This window comes from Phoenix dactylifera, chromosome 4, assembly GCF_009389715.1.
Source record: "Phoenix dactylifera cultivar Barhee BC4 chromosome 4, palm_55x_up_171113_PBpolish2nd_filt_p, whole genome shotgun sequence".
Classification (NCBI taxonomy): domain Eukaryota; kingdom Viridiplantae; phylum Streptophyta; class Magnoliopsida; order Arecales; family Arecaceae; genus Phoenix; species Phoenix dactylifera.
Window position 1 is genome coordinate 18395549 of NC_052395.1, and position 19502 is coordinate 18415050.

Genomic DNA, 19502 nt, shown 5'->3' on the forward strand with positions numbered 1-19502 from the left:
CGACACCCTACTAAGGCTTCGGCCTTACTCTGTATATATATATATATATATCACCTTTAATCCCTGAGTCATCCGGATTGTTGTCGAGGAGATGATGAGTAATTCCCGAATGAAAGCCCCTTGGCTCCTTCTGACAGAAGGCCAAAACAATGGAAAATTGAATAAATTAACCTCTACGGCCCAGAGAGACGGGCAACCCAAGCTTTCACCATTGGCTTTTATGAACCCATTGAAGGCGACGTGCTGTTTATTCTTGTTCCCACACCTTTTTCCCTTCTCCTCTAGTCCATGCTCCGCTCCAGATACCGTGTATGGTCTCTCCTCTCTCTATTTTGAGTTTTGAACTTTGTAACTTTGCCTTGCTTCACAGTCAATAAGGTGTAAAACAAGCACCGAGCTCTTGTTTCTCAGGTCTCTCCTCCGAAGGATCAAGACATGCCTGCAGCTGTCCACCCGGCCCCTGAACCCTCAGAAACCTTGCAGGATGCCAACGCCGTTCCCAGGAACCAGCCTCGTTGCACCCCATCGTTGAAAACCCCCATCAGTGCCCAAATCTTCCGCGCAATCTGCTGGCTCCTTATCTTGGGTTCCATCGTCTTTCTGGTGCTGTTCATCATCGACTGCGCCATTTCGTCAGGCCCCAAGATCTCCATCGATCGCATCGCCGCCGAGGGACTCAGTACAACGCCTGACCTGACCTTATCCCCCCATTTCAACATCACCGTCCGGGTTAAGAACCCGAGCAAATTCTTCTCCAAGGACTGTTCCAGCCATGGCTATGCCGCCATCTCTTACTCCGGCGTCACCGTCGGCGATGGAGCCTTGGCGGCTTTCTGCCTTGACCCGAGCAAGTCGACGGTGTTGGAGACGGTGCTGAGGGGTTTGAACATCGTGCTTGCAGATGCAGTGCGTGACCGACTGGCGGAGGATCACCGGCGAGGAGAGGTGGCGATGGAGGTGGTCATGAAGTTGTCCCCGCCGCCTGGCTTCGTAAAGGTTAGCGCTTTGTGCCAAGTGGTGGTAGGTCCCATGTTTAGGTCAACGCCGTGTTCGGTGAAGAAATGATCAAATATACAAGTCCTATCATTTTGTTTGATGTCGCATGATTTCACATGGCTTCGATAGCGATGCTGTTATATATGGTGTTGTTACGTAACGGTGTAATGGTTAACATATGGTTAATTTTTGATTTCGTAATCCAATAGAACAGAGCTTTTTATTCATGATTTTGAGAACCATTAAAAGGTGATTACAAAAGGTTAGAGAAAGCTCTAGGGGGGGGGCGCCTAGCGCGCCCAGCTGCATCAATATTCGTGCACCAGGGCGAAGATGGGGACAGATGCCGACGAGGGCCAGCGGGCGGACTCGACCTTTCCGTCGTGGTGGTGGTGGCGCAGGGTTCTCGGCGACCGATGTGGACCAACCACCGGATATCAGCGGAGGAACTGGCGCTCCAATGCCGATTCACGGACGTTCTAGAACTGTTGGCCAAGGGGCTGAGGAGGGCGCGAGCGGCGTGGGCGTCGGCGGCGGTCGTCCTCCGGAGCCTGGGACGACGGATTCCGGTGGATTGGGTGGCTCGCGACATGCGGTTGCGAGGTAGGCTCGGGTATGATGTTGATTGTATCCTGATGGCGGAGGACTTGATCACCATTAGGTTCAAGTCCGACGGTCACCGAGCGGCGGCTCTCAATGGCGGGCCATGGGCAGTGGCCGAACAATTGTTGGCGATGGAGGAATGGAAGCCCGACTTCATTCCGGGCATCAATACGGTAAGCAAAACCGTGATCTCGCTTCGTCTCCCCCGCCTTCCTCTGGAGTTCTCGGAAAGGGAATCCCTACTGGACATTGCCATGGGGGCGGGCCGGCCTCTGGAGATAGCGTCTCTGACCAGCTCCGGTGTGCGGGGTTCGCGAGGGTGAAGGTCGAAGTAGACTCTCTCAACCCTCTAAAGTCGGGGGTTTTTCTGCAAGGGGAATCGACTAGGATCTGGCATGCCTTAGTTACGAAGACCTACCGATCTTCTTCTTTGGCTGTGGCTGTATCGGACGCTTGGTGGGCGATTGTAGCCAGCCCGAAACGGAGCCGGAGAAGGTGGGTGAGCTGGGCCCTGCGTCCCAGTCGAAGATGCCTAGATCGATGGGGGACGGGCACACCGGTGGCACGGTCTTCGGCCCATGGCTGGCCACATGTCGAATCCGCCAGCCGCAGGCCACCGACGCCAGGGGGAAGACGAAGAAGGCGGCCGAGGACCACCTTGAGTCGGCATCGTGTCTGCCACCTTCCTACTCGTCACCGAGCCCACCTCGAAACGGGTCGAACTCGCCCTCATCGCCGTCTGACACCGAGGGATGGCAAAAAACAAAAAGGGTGGCGCGGCGGGGATCGGCGGAGAAGTGGCCGGCGGTCGGCGGCACGGTGGTGGCCAGGGAGGAGGCGAGGTGGCCCCAACCTGGCTCCATTCCAAGTCCGGTGCGGCCGAGCTGCTGTGGCAAGTCGGGCTAGGGCATGGACGCAATGGAGATGGGCCGGCCTACGGCCGAGAAGGGAGTCTGGGTTTAGACCCGAGCCAGACTGAAAGTGCAAGGGATTTGGGCGGAGGCCGATGTTTGTGGAGGAGGCCAGGGATTGGACTTGGGCCAGGATGCTAGCGCGACAGACCAGGCCGGGCCCAGGAAGGGAGCGAGAGCTCTAGCAGGGCGAGACCTAGCAATGGGCCGGGCCAAGTGAAGCTAGCTTGAAGCCCATCTAGGAAGCCCAGGGCCAGTAGATCTGTAGCAGGCGGGCTCGATGCCTGTGAGTCATGCCGAAAGGGGGTGCCAATTGCCTGTGGGCCGTGCCAGAAGGTCTCTATGCTGGGAGAGGGCTCCTCTTGCCAGGGGGTCTCAGCCGGGGGGAGAGAGGCACCACTTTTGTAGCTGAAGTCTCTCTCCGGCAGTCTTGGAGGGTGGCACACGGTCGGCGAGCTACCAAGACGGCACGGTGGAGGGCGGGGGCAACCGCCGGCAAGCCACCGGTGTTGACCTCCATCGACAGCGGGCCGTGAAGGGTGTGGAGGGGTTGCGGGCCGAGGTAAGCCCCAACTAAGCCGATCGCCTATTGGTGAGCGGGCCACCCGTCCAGTGCAAGCTGTCGGCTGGCAGGGGGCACCTTGGTCGAGAACCACAAGCAGGAGACCGACGCCACTTCCTCAGCATTTGGGGAACGCAAGGTCGGGACAGCTGGGGTATGCTAGGATAAGGTGGGCCCTATTGGGCCGTGGCATGGGGCCAAGGTCTGTTTGGAGGGAACAAAGCATGAGGAGGTCTTCGGCTCCTTCAAAGGGCCATGCATGGGCCCACCTTGGAGGAGCCAATGTCGATTGGGGCGCTGAAGGAGCCGGAGTCGGGAGGCTTAGAGTGCCCTCCTCCTCCAACTCTACAATATAAAGATTCTTATTTGGAATTATCGGAGAACTGGGAAGCCTTCCTTCATTTGGAGACAGAAGTCCCGCATTTAGTGGATTAGAAAAGGGGACTGGAACATGAGGTCTTTTCATCAAGCGATCATTATCCAAAGACAAAGGAATATGGTCTATAGAATCAAGGACAACAACGGGCAGATGATTGAGAACCCCGATACTATTAGATGGACATTAGAGCAATTTTTCAGGTCGAGGTGGTTCGAGTCGTGCCGAAAGGGGGTGCCAATTGCCTGTGGGCCATGCCAGAAGGTCTCTATGCTGGGAGAGGGCTCCTCTTGCCAGGGGGTCTCAGCCGGGGGGAGAGAGGCACCACTTTTGTAGCCGAAGTCTCTCTCCGGCAGTCTTGGAGGGTGGCACACGGTCGGCGAGCTACCAAGACGGCACGGTGGAGGGCGGGGGCAATCGCCGGCAAGCCACCGGTGTTGACCTCCATCGACAGCGGGCCGTGAAGGGTGTGGAGGGGTTGCGGGCCGAGGTAAGCCCCAACTAAGCCGATCGCCTATTGGGGAGCGGGCCACCCGTCCAGTGCAAGCTGTCGGCTGGCAGGGGGCACCTTGGTCGAGAACCACAAGCAGGAGACCGACGCCACTTCCTCAGCATTTGGGGAACGCAAGGTCGGGACAGCTGGGGTATGCCAGGATAAGGTGGGCCCTATTGGGCCGTGGCATGGGGCCAAGGTCTGTTTGGAGGGAACAAAGCATGAGGAGGTCTTCGGCTCCTTCAAAGGGCCATGCATGGGCCCACCTTGGAGGAGCCAATGTCGATTGGGGCGCTGAAGGAGCCGGAGTTGGGAGGCTTAGAGTGCCCTCCTCCTCCAACTCTACAATATAAAGATTCTTATTTGGAATTATCGGAGAACTGGGAAGCCTTCCTTCATTTGGAGACAGAAGTCCCACATTTAGTGGATTAGAAAAGGGGACTGGAACATGAGGTCTTTTCATCAAGCGATCATTATCCAAAGACAAAGGAATAGGGTCTATAGAATCAAGGACAACAACGGGCAGATGATTGAGAACCCCGATACTATCAGATGGACATTAGAGCAATTTTTCAGGTCGAGGTGGTTCGAGTAGGAGGTTTCATCCGGTGGGGGAGTTGTGCCAACTACCAGCGACAAGGGTCTCGGAGGCAGTATTGGTCGGTCCTGTGTCGGCGGCGGAGGTCCAGAAGGCCCATTAGTCCTTCGGTGAGGATAAGGCCCACGGGTCTAGATGGGTTTCCTCTAGTCTTCTTTAGGAGGTATTGATAGATTATTAGGGTGATGGTTACGGCAACTATCCAATAGTTCTCGTTGGCGTCGATACCGGACGAGTGGAAGCGGACATTTATCACTCTGATCCTAAAGAGGCAAGATCCAACAGAGCTAGGCCACTTCCGACAGATCAGTCTGTGTACCACTCTCTATAAGGCGGTGACGAGGATTCTAGTCCAGAGGATGAGTGGTATCTTGCCTATACTTATCTGCCTTGAGCGGGGAGCCTTTATTGGGGGTCGGTCCATCTCTGATAATGTGCTCATTGCTCAAAAATTTAAATCAGACCTCCAGAGGGCACCAGGAGGGAGGAGTCTAATAGGCGTCAAGCTGGACATGGAGAGAGCCTATGACAGGATGAGGTGGGGTTTCGTGGCTCAGTCCTTGGAGTGCTTTGGCTTCCACCCACTTTGGATCAGATAGATCCAGGGCTGCATCCATGCACCGTTCTTCGCCTTACTGGTGAACGACTCCCTATCACAATTATTCGTGTCTTTGGTGGGTTTGAGGCAGGGTTGCCCTCTATCGCCACTCATGTTCATCATCTGCGTAGACTACCTGTCTAGATCACTCCGGCTGGTCTCGGCGAGGTAAGAGGTGAAGGCCTACAGGCCGGCACTAGACTCAACCCAGATCTCTCATCCATTGTTTGCAGATGACTGCCTACTGCTAGCCTGGGTATGAGGAGGTCGGCCATGACGCTCAGACGGGTGCCAGGGGAGTATTGTGTAATATCCGGACAGCAAGTCAACATGGCAAAGTTAATGATCTGCTTCAGCCCGAAGGTTCAGCCTGGGGTGAAGGCCGTCATTATGGATATCTTGGGCATTGGGGAATAGGAGGGTACCTTGAGATATCTTGGGATTCTGATCATAGGCCGACGCCTCCGCAGGGAGGATTACGCCTCCCTGGAGCATGACATCGAGCGGAGACTGGAAGGTTGGCAGGTGAGTGCCCTATCTATGATGGGCAAGATCACACTGGTACATTTAGTTCTCAGCTCAATTCTGATCTATCTCTTATCCAACACCTTGGTGCTGATCGCAGTGCTGCGGTGCTTGAAGCGCTAGTTCAAGAGCTTCATCTGGGGGCGGCGGAGGAGTGGCGGTGGCATTCACCTGCTGGCATGGGACACGATATGTCAGTTGACCTGCAGTGGTGGGTTGTGGATCCACTCTCTGTTAGAGCAGTAGAAGATCTTCACCACCAGGCTCGCAGTCAAATTTCTTTTGGAGCCGGCGAGTCTCTAGGGCTCCATGATGAGGGTCAAGTATGGGGACCCGGCCAACCCGTTAGTCTTCCGAGTGGGCCAGCGTAGCTCCTTCATCTGGAGGAAGATTTGCTCCCGGGCTCCCTTGGTGACCCTGGAGATCAGATAGGAGATTAGGGATGGGTGAGCCGTCGATGCTGGTGAGGGACAGATGATTGGCGGACTTGTTCGAGGCCGACTAGCTGGAGGGACGTAGGGTCTGTGACCTGTTTACACTAGAGGAGAGAAGATGGGATGAGGACCTTGTACGCCGAGCGTTTGGTGAGCAGTTAGCCGAGAGGGTGTTGACAATGTTGATCCTTGCAAGGGAGGTAACAAATAGGCGGTTTTGGAGTAGTACATGCAGGACAGAGGTGAAGGCAGGGGATCATCTCGGGCAGATCAGGAGGTCGTCGGCACAACATATTGATGGGGATTGGATTTAGAGGTTGTATATTCACCCCCGAGTGGCCCTGTTCTTCTAAAAGGTAGCTTAGGGATGCCTGCCCATTAGAGGACTGCTAGCTCGACGAGGTGTGCACATTCCCCTAGGCTGTTGGGCCTGCCAGGAGGAGGAAGAGTCTATCTTCCATATCCTTTTTGGCTGTCAGCAAGCTGTTTAGATCTGAAAGTATGCTTCGACTTCCCCTGGCATGCGGTAGGGGTGGTCGTTGACCGAGGAGTTTCTGACTTTCCTAGAGGTTTTTTCACGAAGGCCCGGCCTTGTGGAGCAAGGGATTAGGGCTGCATATCTGGCTTATCACTGCTGGCTAGATAGGAATGCTCGTATCTTTGAGAACAGAGGTGCTCATCCAAGGATAGTGGTGGATAAAGCACTGCTCCATGCAGCAGAGGTCATTGACACTACTGCATCATCGTCCCTTGGGTTGGCTAGAAAAATCTGGAATTTCCATTCCACTCTTGTAGCATCCAGGGTTGTGCTCGTCTCTTCGGATCTTCCACTCCCTGGCTTTCTCAAGGTAAACTTCAATGACAGCGCCGGCGGGGCAGGGAGCAACAGTGGCGTTGGCTTTGTTATCAGAGACCAGGATGCCAGAGTAGTGGCAACCAGGGGTCGGCGGATCTTCGACCAGTCCGTTATCAGAGCTGAGCTTAGAACAGTATGAGAGAGTGCTACCTATGCGAGGCGGGTATCGGGCACGGACCGTATCATCCTAGAGGGAGACTCGGCTATGGTGATCGAATATATTCAAGGTCGGAGGCGCGCTGCCAACAGGATGCGCCTGCTCCATGACATGTGCAGCTTGCTAGGTGAGTGTGCCTCATGTTAGGCTTTTCATGTCTAAAGAGAAGACAACAGTACTGTGGATTGGGTGGCAGCCTATGCGGCGCAACACTCGGAAGAGTTAATTTGGGGGAACCACATGTCTATCCCGTCCCTATTGCATTATCTACTTTTATCTGATTTCACGGGCTGTACTTACACCCGTTGTGTGTGAGCCGCCGTTGTACCAAAAAAAAGAGAAGATGATTATTTAATAATTTTTGAAGTGGTGGTCGTTATCATATGTGGCCAATCATGTACATTATGGCTTACTATAATAAATATTATTTTATTTTTTGTATATTTTATTTTTTGATTCCCAAGGATAATAAATCCAAATTTACCCCCAAAAATAAGTTGTGATCTTTTTGGATAGGAAAAAGGAACTAAAAAAGACATGTTTATGGAGTAAGTTTTTTCTTTTTTTTTTTGGTGAAAATAAATTTAGCTATTTCAATCATGCTCTAAGCTAGTCCTGAAATATAATGCATGAGTCCTTTTATAACCATGAGCATTTAACGACTCCATGCACAACATTTTCTTTCGATATCTGATATCTGGAGCCTTACGTTTTGCAGACCCAACTTAATGTCCATGGATGCCTGTAACAAATGGCACGAGTCATAGCAACTTGCAATTGCAAGCAATGTGACTAAATCAATGTATCAAGAGCAATTCGTTATTTCCCAACTGAGGTAACTCCTAATCGCACCACGGTTATGTACGATAAGCAAAAGGAATATTTCATATATGTATAATGGGAGTTATCTTATTGACTACTGAGTCTCTTTAAATAATTGAGAAATTAATAGACAAGTCAATAATATTAAACTTCATATAAGAAACATATAATATCTTATGTAATATGAGATAAGGAACATGTAAGAAAACCTTTTTCTTGATAAGGAACATATGATGAGATCGAGTTAGCTATCAATTCATTTCATGGGAAAATGAAATGAGTACAAAAGATACGTCAAAAAAGCATAAAATCTCAAAGCTTCATAGGAACAACATTTTTAACAAAATCAATGTTCCTGGTGATTCTGTTTACGAGGAGTAACTCTCCTATTCCTCCGGAGTTTAATTTCTCGGATAGCTGCAGAGACTTATGGATGCAGTTTTCTAAGACAGTTGAATGTTTTTGTCTTTCTTTTTCTATCTACCGGGACTTTGGTCCCATTGTACCAAGAAAGACAAAATTAATCGAAATATTAAACTTTGCTCTACAACTGGAGCAAGAAAGCCTTTCTCATAAACTCTACCATGGTATATTAAGAAAAGCATCCAATCGTCACGCTCTTAAAATCTTAAATCTTTCCAACTTGAGCAAAAATAAATTGATATTTTTTATTCATATCAATATCAGTTGTCCATTAAAGATGATCGTGATATCAGAACTTGAAACCTTGGCTCATAAATTTTGAAATTCAAAAGCATCTCTCTTACGAGTTTTCTATATCATTGAAACATGACGAGGAATACATACGGTAGGCAAATGTAAAGTGAAAACTCCGTAGCAGAAGTGCTGAGTGCTCCTGTTCCACTAGATTAGAGATATTTTGTATTGGATATGTTCTGACCCTTAAAGGGGGTAAAAAGAAAAAAGATCATTTTATGTATTGCGCCGAACCAATGAACTGCACCAATATTCTCTTGAGACATGGCATACCAGCGATAAAGGAATTTTCCAAGGAAGTAAAACATTCAAAATAGAGCCAAAACTGCCACTAATCACCCCTTGCCACTTGGTCAAGGGGCCGAGGGTTTGATTCTAGTTAGAGTGAGTCCTTTGAAGGGTGCAGGGAATGGAATGAAAATAGAGATTGGTAACTCTTAATCTCAAAAAAAAAGTCAAAACTATTAAAAATTGTTTGTGATCTAAAAGGATCGCCGAACTCGATAGACCACTTGGGCCACCGCGGATAGAATTAAAGAGGGTCTAAGAACAAAATCCGTCAGATCGAGAAACTGAATTATGAGCTAAACTTCTGGAGGTCATAACTTGGTCATATATAGAGCTGATTATGGGTCGGGCTTCGGGCCTAAACTCTATTCGTTTTTAATCGAGCTTCAGGCCAAGCCTATATAAAATTTGATATTTTCTGTGCCCAAGCTCGACTCATGATCAGCTTTAGTCATACGATGCCCGACTAGGATCATCTTTTATTTTTTGTTAAAAAATAAATAACTTTTCGAGATCTATGATATGGTGCGGCCCCTATTCTTAGCAATTAGGGCCAAATTCTATCTTTTAGATCCTGAAACGAGTCTGTCAAATTAAAATTTTTTTTAGAAAAAGATTTTGATCGAACGTATCTTCTAATCTAAGAAGAATCAGATGGAGCAATAAAAGGCAAAATTGATGTAGAAGTCGAAATCTACGCCTATAGAATTTTAGCATTTTTAAGTTTATTTCTATTAGTCGTATTTATTTTAGGAAAATGAGTTCTATTAGATCTAGGAGAAGAATCCAACCCGAATTATATAAGGAAGGAAACTCCGTCAAATAAGGAAAGTTGTGTGGAGGATGACACTGGCGATTTAGGCCCTGTTTGGGGGAGCTTTTGGAGGGCCAGAAAGCACTTTCTGGCCCTCCAAAAGTACTTTTAGATGAAAAACTGTGTTTGGTAAATTTTTCAAAAAGCTGTTTCAGCTTTTGCGGGAAGCTGAAAACAGCTTTTGGAAGGAAGCTCCAATTTGGAGCTTTTGGGAGGAAGCTGTTTCAGCTTTTTCGGAAAGCTATATTTTTGACAAAAATGCCCATATTAAAATAACATAATTACATAGTTTATCCCTGTATAAACCTAAAAATCTGCTAGAGCCAAGAACCCAAGCCGTCAGACTCCCTTCCGTAAGCAAAGGTATTTTTCTTTTCAATTTTTGTATGCATCTCTTGAACCACATTTTAGAAGAAAAAAATTTTAATCCTTTTCCATACCTTCCAAAATCAATCTATTGTTTTTTTTTATCATCAACCTCGCGGCCCACGCTGAGGTCCTCCTCGAGCGTGGACCATGAAGAAGAGCCCCTGGACCGCGGAAAATTATTTTATGGAAAATTATGAAAAATTATTATGAAAAATTATTTTATACTAATAATTATAATATTTTATACCTTTATTTTTGTATTATACTATAAATATAATATCATATTATATTATATCATAATACATTAATATGTTATGTTAAATAATTTAATATTATGTTATATTATGAAAAATTAATTTATACTAATAATTATAATATTCTATACCTTTATTTTTGTATTATACTATAAATATAATATCATATTATATTATATCATAATACATTAATATGTTATGTTAAATAATTTAATATTATGTTATATTATGGAAAATTAATTTATACTAATAATTATAATATTTTATATCTTTATTATTGTATTATACTATAAATATTGTATTATATTACATTACATTATAATACATTAATATGTTATTTTAAATAATTTAATATTATGGTATATTATGGAAAATTATTTTATAATATTAATTATAATATTTTATACCTTTATTTTTGTATTAAACTATGAATATAATATCATATTATATTATATCATAATACATTAATATGTTATGTTAAATAATTTAATATTATGTTATATTATGAAAAATTAATTTATACTAATAATTATAATATTTTATACCTTTATTATTGTATTATACTATAAATATTGTATTATATTACATTACATTATAATACATTAATATGTTATTTTAAATAATTTAATATTATGTTATATTATGAAAAATTAATTTATAATATTAATTATAATATTTTATATCTTTATTATTGTATTATACTATAAATATTGTATTATATTACATTACATTATAATACATTAATATGTTATTTTAAATAATTTAATATTATGTTATATTATGAGAAATTAATTTATACTAATAATTATAATATTTTATACTTTTATTATTGTATTATATTATAAATATAATATATATTACATTATATCATAATACATTAATATGTTATGTTAAATAATTTAATATTATGTTATATTACCAAATATTAATTTACTCTAATAATTATATTACTATTATGCTATATTAACATAATATTATTTTATATTACAATAATATTATACTATATCGTATATTTATGTATTAATTTATGTTATGTTTTATTATGTCGTGTTGTATAATACTATGCAATGTCTTTTATGGTAATTTTGTCATATAAAAGTACTTTCTCAGTTTGTTTACCAAACACAAAACAAAGTACTACAGCACTTTACGAATGTAGTTACCAAACAGCAAACAGCTTTTTATAACAGCTCTACTTCAGACAGCTCTACTTCCAACAGCTCTACTTCCAACAGTTCTACTGCCAACAGCTCCCCCAAACAAGGCCTTAATTGGCTTGGACTTTAGCATGTTGGTGCGTTTGAGAAGATTATAAATATATTGCCGCTGACTAAGCAGGAGTCCTTCAGGACCAGAAATAACCTCCACACCAAGAAAATAGAAAAGATTGCAGCGATTTTTTACTATAAAGTCGGCACATAGGTAGAATTGCAAATGAGTCAGGTCGGATCTAAGCATGTTCATGGAAAAAAGTTTTAGATCCGATAGGTCATTCAAGCTACGTCAAGATCAAGTATGACTTGGACCCAATTCAAAGTATTCAATTTCGGTCGGGACTGGATTAGGGCAAATCTTCAACTCGGGCCAAGAATCTACCTATTCTTTTATAGCTAATATATAATAATTAATATTAAATATAAAATTATTAAAAATTTAAATAAACTAAAATGAACCAACTTAAATTAGATTTTTATTCAAAAATCTTTAAATCCATCCAAGTAATTGCTCACTCTTAAGTTTACGAACTAATCTAACACGATACATATTTTTATTACCCAACCCCGATCCTTCAATATATGGTACGGAGCAAAAATTAGATGCATAACTTTGATGTGTTTGGGGCGCCGAGGTTTAGTAAATCCCACCCCCAACTCCTCCGTAGCACCCTTGTTGCAAGACCACATCAGAGAACAGCGGATAACATCCCCTGCCAGATTCTTTATCCACTACAAATTAAGCAGAAACTACAATTCCATCCTATCAAGACAATGGGAAAACATCCAAACTTTAGGCCCATTATTCACTTCCCTTCTTCATATGATAACGATGACGTCAACCCAGGGGCCTACATCCATGTTGAAGACCGATGCCTCCACATCTCCAATTCTCCACCAGCAACCTACTAAGGCTTCGGCCTTACTCTGTACCTTATTGACATATTATATCTATCTATATATATATAGATAGATATATATATAGATCAGCTTTAATCCCTGAGTCATCGGGATTGTCGTCGAGGAGATGATGAGTAATTCTCAATGAAAGCTCCCTGCTTGGCTCCTGCTGAGAGAAGGCCAAAACAAATTAACCTCTACCCGGAGGGACGGGCACCCCAAACCTTCACCATTGGCTTTTATGAACCCATTGAAGGCGACGTGCTCTTTAGTCTTATTCCCACACCTTATTTCCCTTGTCCTCTAGTCCATCCTCCGCTCCAGATACCGTGTATGGTCTCTCCTCAAAACAAGCACCAAGCTTTTGTTTCTTAGGGCTCTCCTGCCAAGGATCAAGACATGCCTGCAGCTGTCCACCCCGCCCCTCAACCCTCAGAAACCTTGCAGGCTGCCAATGCCGTTCCCAGGAACCAGCCTCGCGGCACCCCATCGTTGAAATCCCCCAGAAGTGCCCAAATCTGCTGCACAATCTGCTGGCTCCTTATCTTGGGTTTCATCGTCTTTCTGGCGCTGTTCATCATCGACTGCGCCATTTCGTCACGCCCCAAGATCTCCATCGATCGCATCGCCGCCGTGGGACTCAACACAACGCCTGGCCTGACCTTATCCCCCCATTTCAACATCACCGTCCGGGTTAAGAACCTGAGCAAATTCTTCTTCAAGCAGTGTTACAGCTATGGCTATGCCGCCATCTCTTACTCCGGCGTCACCGTCGGCGAAGGAGTCTTGGCCGTTTTCTGCCATGGCCCGAGGAAGTCGACGGTGTTGGAGACGGTGCTGAGGGGTTCGGACATCGTGCTTGCAGATGGAGTGCGCGACCGACTTGCAGAGGATCAACGGCGAGGAGAGGTGGCGATGGAGGCGGCCATGCGGTTGCCCACGCCGTATGGGAATGGCTTCGTAGAGGTGAGCGCTTTGTGCCAAGTGGTGGTAGGTCCCATGTTTAGGTCAACGCCGTGTTCAGTGGAGAAATGATCAAAGATACAATTCCTATCATTTTGTTTGATGTCGCATGATTTCACACGGCTTCGATAGCGATGCTGTTATATATGGTGTTGTTACGTAATGGTGTAATGGTTAACATGTAGTTAATTATTGATTTCATAATCAATAGAACAGAGCCTTTTATTCATGATTTCGAGAACCATTAAAAGGTGATTATTTTATAATTTTTGAGGTGGTGGTGGTCGTTATCATATGTGCCCAATCATGTACATTATGGATTACTATAATAGATATTGTTGTGGTTCAAATTTGGTCCGAGGGTGACCACGCTAGAAAAGTCGGGAGAGCTATCGGAGTGCAGAGTATGACGAGGAGAGCCACCTCCCGTGCTCGACGGTGTATCTGCACAAAGCATCACCGGTGTTTCCAGTGAGACCCCTCCGACGATTAAGTTAGAGTGCAGCTTCGTAGGTCCAGCCAAAAGTCCCTTAGGTTTTACCTGTTGGTGTTCTTTATGGTCCCGATAGGAGCGCTTAGGTAGCAGAGGTATGGCCCATTCCCATTATGAGTGGGAGTGGCGCGTAGCCAGAGCCTGATTGTGGCACATGGTGGAGTCCTTTCTTGGGAATGGTAAGGCGTTGACAGTCGTGGCAGGGTATGGCCCGTTCCCATCATGAGAGGGAGTGGCGCGTAGCTAGAGCTTGATTGTGGTGCACGGTGGAGTCCGTTCTTGGGAACGGTAAGGCATTGACAGCCGTGTCAGGGCATAGCTGGAGTAGCATGTCGTGGTGGCGTCGCAATATACGACCACGTAGGATGGCGAAGGCACGCACATGGGTGTGGCCGTTGGCGAGGCCGAGCTCGTCGAGAGGTCGCATCAGGCATTTGGCGAGGTTGGCTAGACGGGTGTTGAGGCCAACGTAGCATCCCGGGTTCCGAGTTGTGCTTGGTGGAGCGCCCCGAGCTTGAGGGTCGGGGTGTATTAGTGGAGAGGGCGCCTCAAGTTCGGTCGAGGCGAGTTGGCGAATACAAAAGGTGCCCCGAACTTGGTCAAACAAGTTGGCGAATAGAGGAGGCACCTAAAATTTGGTCGGACGAGTCGGCGAATACAGGAGGCGCCTCGAACTTGGTCGGATGAGTCGGCGAATACAAGGGGCGTCTCGAACTTAGTCGGACAAGTCGGCGAATATCTGAGGTCGAAGGAGCTTTCGGTAGAGTTCGAGATCGGGCTGATTCTGGGCCGAACCGAGGACACGTCTGGTCGGCGTTGGTGTCTAATGGACCGAAATTAGGTGCTCCTTTTGTTGTGAGCTGGACAATCTATTTTACCCCCCCCCCCCCCTCCCCCATCAAATATTATTTTAATTTTTTACGTATTTTATTTTATGATTTTTAAGGATATATTAGAATGGTACGATAAATCCAAATTTACTCTCCAAAAAAGTAGTGATCTTTTTGGATAGAAAAAAAAGGAACTAAAGAAAACATGTTTATAGAGTAAGTTTTTTTCTTTTTTTTCTTTTCATTTTGTCTCTACATCAGTTGTGGACTTGTGGGGCAACCATGATATTTGAGTTAAAAAAAATTTAGCATTACACTGCCGCAAGAGGAACTCAACACCTGCCATCCACCACATCTGGGACACAATCATACAGCCCAAATTCTAGATACTCGTAACTTTCCCTCTATGTTCGATTTCAACTCTTTCTAATATTAGGTAATTATATGAGATTTATGAGGTGCGACGAATCCCAAGTGGGTTCGTCTGTAGGTAGGGGCGGTCGAGCCCAAATTTAACTAAGCACGGCCCATATCTATGGAGATTAAGTCACTTTTTATATACGTAAGAGTTGAATTAGGTGGCGGAAGTGTCATGTGTTATATATTCAAAGGTTAATGAAGCTAAAACAATTTATACTTTAAAGAGTTTACCAATGAAACATCCAAAACATGGTAAAGAGTCACATCACAAATAACAAGCATTTCATGGCGAACTCTATATAAAAATTGATTGACTAAAAAGTGAAGTACAGATATCCAAGTATGTTCTAACATGTCACTAATTTCAAGGTTAGTTTTCTGATATTCTGATTTTGAAAAAAAAAAAAAACATATTAAAGGAGGTAATTTTCCAAATATTATCACTTGCATTGCACAAGCATTTCTGTAAATCACTTCTGCCCTTACTTAAACCTTGATGCAAGCCCAAACAACGACTACGGTACAAGCCCAAGCCCGGAATGGCAAATAGCGGAGCCCAGCCCAATCCATCTCTGGCAAGACCAACCCAAGTCGAGCCGAGTCGGACGGAACTCGGCTCCGCGTTGACCGGGCCGCCTAAGTAGCGAATTTAAATTAACCGACATCGACGACCAAGACCTACACTGTCGCCACGTCGGCACACTCGATTCACCTCCCATGGTCCAATCAGCCATTGCCACGCACTCCATCCTCTAACGGCTAGTTCCCCGGCCTCCTGGATATTGCCACGTGTCCTCTTATGCAGCGGCCGGCTACGGACGCGGTTTTAGGAGAGCAGCGGGCGGGAATCCAGGCAGATATTTTTGCCTTTAAAAAGAAGCATGGCGGCTTTTCCAGGACTTTCCGGAAAAATCCCGATTATTTATTATTTTCTTTTTATATATCGAAACGTTTGTTTTAATTTTTTTATTCCTTTTTGCCTCTCCTATATATAAGTAGAGCTGGTCCTCTGAGCTTGTGGTTCAGTTCGTTCCAGCCAAGCCCTTTTCGGGAAACCAGAGCCGCGGATTCGAAAGGAAATTTAGAGGCTTAGAAGTGTTGGTTTCTTCACCAGGATTTGCTATCAGGTATGCTTGCTGCTTTTGCTCCTTTTCTGCTCAATTTTTTTCTCTCTTACTTGGATTCTATTGGAGAATTGTCTTCTTCAGATAATATCACTCGGGTCTTTCATCAAATAATTATTTTGATCTTTTGAAAAAAAAAAGATATTTTTTTTGGTAAATAAAGAAAAAAGATAGTTACTGTCCCCTTTGAGGCCGCTGTGATGATCAGCAATTGCTTATTTTTTGTTTAAATACTATCAAAATTTGATTTTGAACTCATTATTCTCGGTATTTCATGCTGAATTTTGACTGGTTTCTTGACTCATTTGATTTTATCGTTTTGTGAGTTTAAGATTTGGGTGTTTGGGGGCTCTTATCTCTTCTCTGTTTTAATCTAATTGCGAAAGGAGCATTTGCTGAGATGTTTGTAAAACTTCAACTTTTAGGTGGTTACAGCTAATGCCATGTTTCTAATTTTGATTTGCAGAGTGAATTCAAATTAGAATTAAATTTCCGATCCTTTGAGACATATACATCATCAGAATGGCAGTAGGACAGGCTCAACATGAAGGATCTTTAGCAACTGGTTTAGAGTTTGTTCCTCGGACACGCATTTTAGGAAGAAAAAGGGTTGTGATTTCAAGTAATTTGGATGCATCTAATTTATCTTCTCGATTAAGTGGACCGTTGCAAAGGAAGCATGGTACAAGATATCACATGGAGAGATCTAATCGCCTCGAGTTGCTGCCCCAGGATGTCGTGGTAAAAATTCCCCAAACCCAACATTAGCTTAAAGAAAAGTGAACATGTAACTGTGTGCTTCAAACTTTTAACAACATGTATGTTCTGATTTTGTAGGTTAGGATACTGTGTAAGGTGAATCATAGCGACTTGAAACAACTCCTTCTGGTATCCAAGTTTGTCCATGGCGCGGTAAGTTTCATTACTTGAAAGGCCCATTCGATAGCAGACTTGTTCTATTTAATGAAAGTTCTGAACTCTTACTTCTTTTGTTGCTTCAGACTTTGATTGCTAAGGAGATGCATTTCGCTTTTAGCACTCCGTCTTCGAGGCCTCTCTTCGGGAGGGGAAGACATACGGGAGATACTGATCCAGAAGTTAGTGAAGAGGCACCAAATGCACCAAAGCAACAGAGGGTTGCAAGGTCACGGTTTGACGAAAAAACACTATCAAGTATTGCTGTTGCTCTCTTCACATCACAGAATGGATTAGTTGCGGATATGTAGATATGAAATTTTTAGCAGTCTTTGTTCATGTAAACCATTTTGTAGACATTATACTAGGTCGGCTTTTTTGTCTTCGATAGTTACAGTTTCTGCGGCTGTATTCTGTTAAGTCACTGTGGAAGCCTTCCTTCAAATGCTTTTATTGAAGAGAGATGGCTTCATATGATGTGTGTAATTAGATATAGGGATGATGTTCGAAGAGTGTTTCTCTGTTCCATGTACATAAATTTGTTGTATGCTAGGATCAAATTGTATTTAAGGCTTATCCTTCTTTATACATAAGGAGAATAAAATCATGGTCTCAATATTTGTTTATCAGATGTATTTTCTTTCAGTTATATCTCTTAGCTCATTGTGTTCCTAGTGCATTAACTTTGTATCTTGCTTCATTTTGTTTGGTTTTTTGAAAGCCAGTGAGAGTTTACGAAGTTGGTTTAAGATATCACTTCTAGTGATTATGCTGGAGCTATTTGCATTGTAATTGGAGGGAATGCAAGCTCTATGTGTGCTCCATGGCTTTTATTAAGAGGACATTAAGTGTTGATGCTGAAGAAGTCGTATAGTGATAGTTGAAATGTCATGCTCATGAGAAATCAGACGCCCGTTTTTGCAGAACTAATCACTTAAGAGGGTGATCTCTCATAAATTAGATACAGAATTTACCTTTTATTCCTAAATGCAGCTTTGCTCCTGGAGATAAGCAGGCCAGATAGAGGCCTGCAGATATTAAAGTGAAGTATGCCTATGCTTTCATTCAAGTTGCCATCAGTGATGGGAAAGGAGAACTCGGCAAACTTATCTGCTTTGTGGAGACAATAAACAAAATGTTAATTATCTTTAGTCAATAGCAGAAATGCTATGCCAAGCTAGCAAATCCTATAATAACCAGTTAGATCTATCTGGAGTCACTATGATCCTGTTTCAGTCCATGGTTAAAGAGTATTATTCAAGATGGTGCGCCCTTTTGAAATCAGGCATCGCATTTTGGCTTCACAAGTTTTCTATTATTTACATGCTCTGTTGTTCGCTGCCTAGATTATTAGTTGCTACAAAGATGGATGGTGTTAGGTCTTCCCTAAGGATGGTAATCGGCTTGGGTCGGGTCGGGTTGGATGCACGTCAGGTCAAAAATTTTTCAAACTGAATGTGACCCGTTTACTAAACAAGCCAAGAATTCAAAGCAAACCTGGCATATATATTAGCAGGTAACCTGACCCAACTCAGATAACACATATATCAAATAGGTCAATTCACGTTAAATAGGTTAAGTAGATTTTAGTGAGTTAAATGGATCTAAATGGGTTAAACATATTAGGTGGATCATGTTGAATAGGATAGAAATATATTAAGTAGGTTTTTAATAGATTAAATAAATTTTAAATATGTTAAATAGGTTAAACAGGTTATCCGACCTAACTCAACCTAAATATTAAATGGGTTAAACGGGTCATATATTTGAAACCCAAATCCAACCCAAATGCTTAAAAGGTCGATCTATTTATTACTTGAATCCATTTAGCCCAAACTAAAATCTTCTTCTGGTAGCCCGAACATGAGTCAGATTAACGGGTTGGGTCACATTTTGGTGGCCCTAGTCTGCCTTCCGTTAATGGAAGATATTGTTGGCAATATACATCAGCCAAAAATGGGCAGCATTTGAATAGAGCATATACAAAATATATAAGTAGGTTTGAATGAAAAATCCTGCAAGGGCAAACCTCAAAGTTGGCCCACTTTATTCATAGGCCAACAGAAAAAAAAAAAAAAAAAAGCGCATATGCGTGCAATGTGGATACTATCATCTGATCATTGTTTTGGGCAATTACTTATAGATTAATGATCTTTAACTGAGCAACCCTAGGCTATTATGTACATACCGGGTGATGTTTTTTTTCCCCCCGTTTAATAGAGAGAGAAAACAGATTCTTGAAATCATAACCAGGTATTTCTCAGAGTATA

At 44.0% G+C, this 19502-nt stretch overlaps 3 protein-coding genes across 4 annotated transcripts; all 3 read left to right on the plus strand.

Annotated features, from left to right (window-relative positions):
- The first annotated feature begins 435 nt into the window (after window positions 1–435).
- Window positions 436–1065, plus strand: LOC103719352. The gene has a single exon (XM_008808556.2). The coding sequence runs from the start codon at window positions 436–438 to the stop codon at window positions 1063–1065; it is 630 nt and encodes a 209-aa protein (XP_008806778.2).
- An 11821-nt stretch (window positions 1066–12886) lies between these two features.
- LOC120110648 lies at window positions 12887–13522 on the plus strand. Its single transcript, XM_039126225.1, has one exon. The coding sequence runs from the start codon at window positions 12887–12889 to the stop codon at window positions 13520–13522; it is 636 nt and encodes a 211-aa protein (XP_038982153.1).
- Window positions 13523–16201: 2679 nt separating this feature from the next.
- LOC103719346 (F-box protein At1g61340-like) lies at window positions 16202–17863 on the plus strand. Of its 2 annotated transcripts, XM_008808550.4 has the most exons (4): window positions 16202–16320; window positions 16784–17058; window positions 17155–17229; window positions 17319–17863. In XM_008808550.4, exons 2-4 carry the CDS (start codon window positions 16840–16842, stop codon window positions 17541–17543), a joined length of 519 nt encoding a protein of 172 aa, XP_008806772.2. In that variant the 5' UTR covers window positions 16202–16320; window positions 16784–16839; the 3' UTR covers window positions 17544–17863. The 2 variants fall into 2 exon arrangements, with proteins under 2 accessions (XP_008806772.2, XP_026665149.2); XM_026809348.2 differs by lacking the exon at window positions 16202–16320 and having other exon boundaries at window positions 16335–17058.
- Window positions 17864–19502: the final 1639 nt, after the last annotated feature.